The sequence below is a fragment of the Protopterus annectens genome, chromosome 2.part1 (genome assembly GCF_019279795.1).
Source record: "Protopterus annectens isolate FY-2018-M chromosome 2.part1, PAN1.0, whole genome shotgun sequence".
In the NCBI taxonomy this organism is placed as follows: Eukaryota; Metazoa; Chordata; order Ceratodontiformes; family Protopteridae; genus Protopterus; species Protopterus annectens.
Genome location: NC_056729.1, coordinates 683,094,447 through 683,102,435, shown reverse-complemented (window position 1 = coordinate 683,102,435; position 7,989 = coordinate 683,094,447). Strand labels below are relative to the sequence as shown.

The following is a 7,989-nucleotide window of genomic DNA, read 5'->3' as shown; positions in this document are numbered from 1 at the left end:
CACTGGGGAGAGTACTGCAGTATTGTGCCGGGAAAAGCAGGTAATAGCAACACCTTCAACTGTAGTACACCCCCAACAAAATAAATAAATAAAAGAAAGCAAAGAAAACGTTGCAAAGAGAAAGCATAATCTGCAACCCGAGATTTTTGGATAAATAGACTGTGAGGTTTATTAACAGACTTTGCTTCTCCCTTAATCCAATGCTTTCTTAGCTGCTGTTCACTTTAGAAAGGCTCCCCACCGTCAGACAAAGGAGGGACGGCCAATGGGGGATGATTAAGGGTTGCTGGAGATCCTCCCATTGCCCCTGTCCAAATAAAAACATTAAGCAAAGCCCCTCACCGTTCACCGAGTCTTCTGAGTTACTAGGCAGATGTAAGCTACCCTGTTGATCTGCAGGCGAGCCAAGTGCCTTACCTCTACCCGGTTACAGCTGCCTGCAACTTTTAATTATCTTATTCCTCTGACGGGAGAGAATACACTGTAACCGGGTTGTCCCAGGTTCTTTGAATCCGGACTCTTTGCAGCAAATTTATTGATGGAATCTCTAAAAATGCTATGCTGCCTATTCCCTTTATTGCTAGGGTCTGTAGGGGTGTTTGGTCACCCAGAGCCGGTGCGAGGAATCTATCCTTTCGGCCACTCTGAACACTCAGCTCGCAAGAACTGTAAGCCGATCCCAGCCACCCTGACCTTATGCCATGGTATCGAGTACCCCAATATGCGGCTGCCTAACCTCTTAGGGCACGAAGCAATGAAAGAGGTTCTGCAGCAGGCCTCCTCCTGGATCCCACTGGTGCAGAAACGCTGCCACCCCGACACCAAGAAGTTCCTGTGCTCTCTCTTCGCCCCCGTGTGTATCGAGGAGCTAGACGAGACGATCCAACCGTGCCGGACCCTGTGCGAGCAGGTGCGTGAGGGCTGCGAACCGGTCATGTCAGCTTTCGGCTTTCCCTGGCCCGATATGCTCGAGTGCAGCCGCTTCCAGCCGGATAACGACCTGTGCATCCCCCCAGCTGACAGCAATAGCTTCTCCAACTACTCGGACACCAGCACCACCAGGCCAGGTAACTTTAGTTTTCCTACAGTCAGAAGACACTTCTAAGTTTGCACTAGAATTTGTATTGCGAAAATGTACAATAAGCAAGTCTGTATGTGCGTTTGTTGTATTTATACTTATTACGAGGAAAACGTTTGCTGTGCACATTTTTTTTGTCTGCAGTTGTACTCCATTACCAATGTGGGGGGACATTGCAATTTTCTGAAACAGACTTCAGCGAAATCTTGCTTTCAGACGAGGAGCTAGGAGAATACTATGGGTGGCAAAACCTAAAGAACCCAACAGTTAAAGTGCGGGATGGAGGATCCCTCTGCCTCTAATGTTGCCAGTGTAGCAGAACTGTAGGACAGTTTTGTATACTGAAAGTGACCCCAGGATGTGGGTGTAAGATTTTAAGGTACCTTGGATGTGGGCTAAATGCCAAATGTCGCAGATGTGCCTCTAAGCCCATTGGCTGTCCGAAATTATTATTAATAGTAGTACTAGTAATAGTATTTATTTTTCTGAATACTCTTGGCATGGGGAGTTGTGTTCTGCAGGGTAATGAGTGGTAGTGGAGAAGGGAGAGGGGTGTGCTCTCATGCTGATGTAACATGATAGAGAAGAGGGCAACTAAAATTCTACAATGCTAGTTCTGATTAGGATGATAACCTTAAAAATGCCTTCATTGATGCTGTTGGACTAACCTGCCAACTAACACATTGTGTGCCAACAGCTCACCTAATCACACTTTCACTTCATAAACATATGTCTTACAAATCTCTGACCCACCAGCTAACACACTATGACTCACCAAAACACTTTTGCTTCATAAACATCAACCTGGCAAACTTCTTGTTAATCATCATTGCCTTTTCCCTGTGTCTGTTTTACTGTCTTCCTGACACCTCCCCTTCCCCATACACACGCACATAGATGCAATATATATTTCAAGAAAGAACCGGTTGTATTGTAATAGTGGGATTGACAAGTTAACAGTGTACTAGATAGGCTAGAAGGCAGTAAATGAGCTAAAGACACAATGACTTCCTGCATCTTGCCACTTTCCTTTGTTAATAATAGTATGGAGATGTCTTATTGCCCTTAGTACTTTATATCACTGAGAGAGCTATTGCTGTTTTTGATTTAAGTCCTGTTTCTTTGCTCTGTGATAGTCATTTATTTCCTGCTTGCAGCTCTGTGCTGACTACTGTGATTCCCCTTCCTCCCCCTCTCAGTTATGACCCCCCTAAGCTTTATTTAGCACCCAAAGTCTTCTTTGCTGCCTAGTTCAAATAACACACAAACAACTAACTAGATTACCATCTAAGTTAAGAACTTTGCAGAGGGCTGAGTGAAGCAGTACAGAATTGTTAAATTAAATACCATGGCAAAATCTGAAAAAAAAAATAGCAGCAAAGCAACAAAAGGAGCACACTGTTTTGTACTGTAAGTTAGAAAAGAACTGCACCATGATCTACAGGGAATTCCCTTCCTTCACTTCCTCCTATCTGTTGTCCACTTCTCTGCTGATGGAGAACATGTAACATGTTTCTCTTTAAGGGAGGCTCTAAAATGTATACCACTTTACAAAATACAGACTGCATCCTAAGATTGTGCTTCAGTACGAAACAGTGCAGTCGTCATCAACAAAAATTATACATTTTATCTGTCTACAGTACTGCTGGCTTTACAGTAAGACGTTGTCCTGTTCGATTCTCAGTTAGAGCGTCTTCTGTGTGGAGACATGCGTGAATAGGCGTACCTTCGTTGAAGGTTGTGCATCAGGGTTGGCAACTCGGCACGTAAAAATCTACTGCCAATCATTAGCGGACCGGAGTTCCACTGTGGTGACCCCTAACCGGGAAAGGCCGAAAGACACAACAACAACAACAACAACAGTACTGCTGGCTTTACATAAGAGCACATTGTTCTCACAAAATGAAATGCTTCACACAGAGTAATTCTGATATGATGCAAAAGTTCATGACAGTAAAAGAATTACCTAACTACCTGCACTTAACGATTAACTGTATCTTGTTCACATACATATATATTTATATATATATATGTGTGGATATTTGTTCACATAAGTATGTATATACATGCATATTTGTTCACATACATATGTATGTTTATTTATTATTTATTTATTTTACATTTATTGACCGGGCTAGTCTCACTGGATATATGTCCATTTTCAGTAGAGGCCCGGGGAGATAAGCTCCAAGATATAACTATGATGTTCACAAGATAACAAATAAGGTAACATTAACAAAAACAAGACCAAAGTCATATTTACAATTCTTATTACTGGTTATCACAGTAAAAAATTCAGCAGTGCAGAGTACAGGCATAAGATAACATGCTAGTACAAAACAAGATGTTCTAGAAGGAGATAGTGTTGTCGTTAATAAGGAAGGAAAAATTACAGCTAATGAGATGAAGGGGTAGGAAGAACGAAGTAGCCAGAGACATATAGCTAGCCAGGTTTAGTACAGGGGCATAACCAGTGTGTTCTGAGGAACACTTTCAATTTGTTTTTGAAGCATGATAGTGAGGGAAGTGAGGAGAGTTCACTGGGGAGGAGATTCCAGGCTTTCCAACAAAATTAGAAAAGAGGGAGTCGCCAGCCTTGTTGTTTGGTTTAGTGGTATGTACTAGAAGTCTGTGAGAAGACCTTAAGGATTTCAGGTTTTTATAGGGAGTGATGAGTGTGGATGGAATAGGAGTTTTGGAAGGTTTGTAAAAAGTGTTGTGGGCTATAGATAGTTGATGGAATTTAATCAAACTTTGTAGTTCAAGCCATCCCAGCTGTTTTAAATTAATACAATGGTGGGTTCTAAATGAGTGTCCTGTAGCAAATCTGGCAATGTTATTGTAAGACATTTCCAAATTGCTAAGATTATTTTTAGATAGATTAGAGAAAATAGGAGAGGCATAAAGAAGTAAAAGATTAGATGAGTGTGTGCTATAGTGGTTTTTGATGAACATAGGAGGAAAGATTTAATCCTATATAGAGAGCCAAGTTTTTGTTGACAGTTTTTATAGTATTGTTGATATGGATATCAAAGTTCAGATTGTTGTCTATGGTGATACCTAATAGTTTGGAGGTAAGTTCGGGGGATATAATAGTTTTATTGGTAGAGATAACTGAGAAATCAAGAAGAGAGGACTTATTGCTGGGAGAGAAAAGGAGGAGTTTAGTCTTTTTGGGGTTTAGGAGAAGGCATCTGTGTGTGAACCATTTTTCAACTGTGTTAAATACTTGTTGGGTAAGAGATTGAAGTTCAGAAGAGGTGGTAGCTGAGCATATCAGAGTGGAGTCATCTGCATATTGATTGCATGTGGCTTGGGGGCTGGCAAGGTGAAGGTCGTTGATAAATATGGAAAAAAGTAGAGGTCCTAGGATGGAACCTTGGGGGGACACCAAGGGTGACGGGCAGGAGAGAGGAGAGAGACTTGTGCCATAGTACTGCCTGTTGTCTCTTATCAGTGTAGGACTGGAACCACATGCATACCTGTTCATATACATATTATACGTGCATACCCCTTCACATACGTATGTACATACACACATACCCGTTCACATACATATGTATATACATGCATACCTGTTCACATACATATGTATAGACATGCATACCTGTTCATATACACATTATACATGCATACCCGTTCACATACATATGTATATACATGCATACCTGTTCACATACTTATGTATATACATGCATACCTGTTCACATATGTATGTATATACATGCATACCTGTTCACATAAGTATATATATATACATGCATACCTGTTCACATACTTATGTATATACATGCATACCTGTTCACATACTTATGTATATACATGCATACCTGTTCAGATACATATGTATATACATGCATACTTGTTCACATAATTATGCATGCACAGGGAGCCTTGCCAGTATGGGAAATGGTTGTATTGCTTTAAGGATAGAACAGGGCTGTAGAAATGCTCTATTAAGGGAAGATAAGGATGTTTTTCTATCTACATGCAGTGACACTATAATGCCTTTTACCAGAAAACATTATGTGCTCCTGATTATTGGGAGGGGTAGTTATCCAGTTGCATTGGTTAACATAGTTTCTGGATATTTGGGCATTTTCCAATTTATTTTATTTCAGGTCTTGCTGGTGTCCCTGCAGTAGTACTTAATCAGGCAACACATTTGTCTGGAAATACAATAAATTCCAGATGTACATTTTGGCAGTTGCAATAGATAGGTAGCTGGAAAAGGCAAGGAATTTTTATTTGTATACAGAACACTCATGTATCCCTCAAGGCCTGTAGTAGTTCACAGTATTAACAGACAGGAAAGTCCTGCAATCATTTATAAATTGTATACTGAAAACCAAACATAAAATGTGGTGGTATGTGTTGAAGTTGAGGTAATCTGCACTGCTGAAGAATTTACAGAAGGCAGTAGTATTTTCATCTACTTTTGAGGGGATACTTTGTCCCTCCCCCCCCCCCCTTAGAAGAATGCACCACACACGCAGTTGAAAGTACACGCATCACCCTAAAAGCCACAGTGAAGATTGTGCAGGTTCCATAGTTATAGGGCAAGTACACTGCGCACATGTAAGAATGGTTCTAAATTTGTGTTTGGAGAAAACAAACAGTCCACCATACCAGTTATAGCAGTATTATAGACTAGGTTACATTTGTATGACTAGTCTGTACGCCATTTAAATTGCCAACCCTAAAACCCTTCTAGCAGATATTAGAAGCAGTATGTACTGGGCTTGCTGAAGGGGATGGATAAACCATCTACAACACAGAAGGCAAGTTAAAGTCACTTTGGACTGTCATCATGAATGGATATTTATGATGGCATTGTTTCCTACCTAGACATTATAAGATTAACATAAATAAAGCATTTCATTACATTCCTTTGGTAACTGAGCAAATAAATAAATAAACTAATAAAGTAAAATGAATGTTATATATATATATATATATATATATATATATATATATATATATCTACAGTACTTAGAAACATTGTTGTATATAAACAAAGATATAGAAGACTCATAACTTAAAAATTATAACATTTCTGTACAGCATAGCCATGCATAGTTGGTTACTTGGTTACTTTGTCTTCTGTTGGTAATACTTTGATTTTCTAGTAGAGATGTACATGCTGGGCATTGAAATTTCAGGCACAAGACAGTTTACAATTCATCAGAACGATGCAGTTTATTTTGTTGTAACAGAATGGCAAACTGTTTTTCTATGAACAATTAACTTGAATCATTTCCATTTTTTTAGATCCATCCATCCATCCATCCACTACCCCCTTTTCCCCCATATTTGTACATGGGGTCGGGGTGTCACTTTCATTTAATCTTAGCTGTGAAATACACTGATCTTTATTGACCAGTGTGATGCTGTACATCTCTTATAGTAACAGCAAGCCACTGAGGGTGCTTACAGGGTTGGCAGAGTTTGTAAATCGCCATCTCGTCCTGGGTGGCATGTTTGAGCAGAGGGGAGCTGTCAGTTCTGGGGTAAAGGCATGTATCAATGCATTGGCATGCCTGTGTTGCTTGAGTCTTGTATTTAACAGCAATAGGAAAGCAGGAAAGGAAAAACAAACAGGAGACAGAAGAACTTTGGTGCCAGCAGAGAGAGATCCAGCTGTCCCACTGTCTTAAGTATGATGAGTATAGACCGAATAACTATCGAGCTTTTGGAAATATCTGTCAACAGAATTCTATGATTTTTGCTTTAGTCATTGGCTTAAGCAGTCGTTTTTTTAAAACTTTTCTGAAAATAAGGACCTTCAGACTTGCTATGACAAAGACAGAAGTAAAGTTTCTGTGTGTTTTTCTTCACTCTCACCACTGTTGATAGTTACCAGTTTAAAGAATATGACATTTCATTACAGCGGCATGTAGTACTCATGATTTTCAGCAGAGATACTAACCATCATGTTGCAATTATAGGAGGTAGGGGTCAAAAACCATGAGCAATACTTTCCTCCTCCAGCAAGCCTGAAGTCTATGACTGCAAGCAACTCAAATTCAATTTCATGTATAAGAACAAAAGCTCATTTAGCCACACGTCTGCTTTATTAGAAGTGTATCAGCGTGCTGTTGTCCATTTTTTTACTTTTATTTTTTATTTATTTCTGTTGACTGTGGTAGTGTCACTAGACCAGTGTACTTTTTTGTGGATAGCTGAAGTGGTATTCATACGATTAGCAGAAAGTTGGCTAGGGCACCAGAGAACTTTTCCTGTTCTTTGTTCAGTAAGTGCCATGGGATCTTTTACCTTCACCTGATGAATCATCACATCAGGTATATAGTGCCGCAGATAACATGTCATCCAGAGGATGACACAGTCAGGACTGCAGAAGCCCCTTATGTTACATTGTAATGTCATTATTGGAAAACTAGTCAATGTACCTGAGGTGGACTAGAACCTACAGCTTTCTGATTTTCTAGCACCAAAGGCAAATGTGTTATCTGCTGAGTTACTGAAATTAATACTATTGCTTTGGCTTTCTGCGCCCCTATTGCTTAATTTAGTAGCTGATACTTGATAACCACCCATTCTAATTATTGAGGTAAGTACAGCCCCATACCCACTGCCAGACTGATGGTGAATTTGAAGAGCTACCTTCATATTTGATGCTCTCAATTTTAAGTAAAAGAATCAGTTTTCTCTTTAAATCAACATACTTCATTATGTCAGAATTGAACAGGCACCTGAAACGGTGTATTTTCTTAGTATTTCATAGGTTCCATTCTGTATGTTTAATGATTAAACATTTTACTCATCTATCATCCAACTTACATGTGACACATTAATTCAGACTGTGTGTGTGTGTGTGTGTGTGTGTGTGTGTGTGTGTGTGTGTGTGTGTGTGTGTGTGTGTGTGTGTGTGTGTGTGTGTGTGTGTCCAA

General features: G+C 39.8%; 1 protein-coding gene across 1 annotated transcript in view; it reads left to right on the top strand.

Annotated features, from left to right (window-relative positions):
* Window positions 1–333: 333 nt before the first annotated feature.
* Window positions 334–7,989, top strand: part of SFRP2 (secreted frizzled related protein 2) — a 98,843-nt gene continuing 91,187 nt past the window's right edge. Inside the window, exon 1 of the mRNA XM_044062421.1 lies at window positions 334–1,067. Within this exon, the coding sequence (XP_043918356.1) occupies window positions 539–1,067 (529 nt within the window). The 5' untranslated portion in view covers window positions 334–538. The remainder of the gene's footprint in view (window positions 1,068–7,989) is intronic.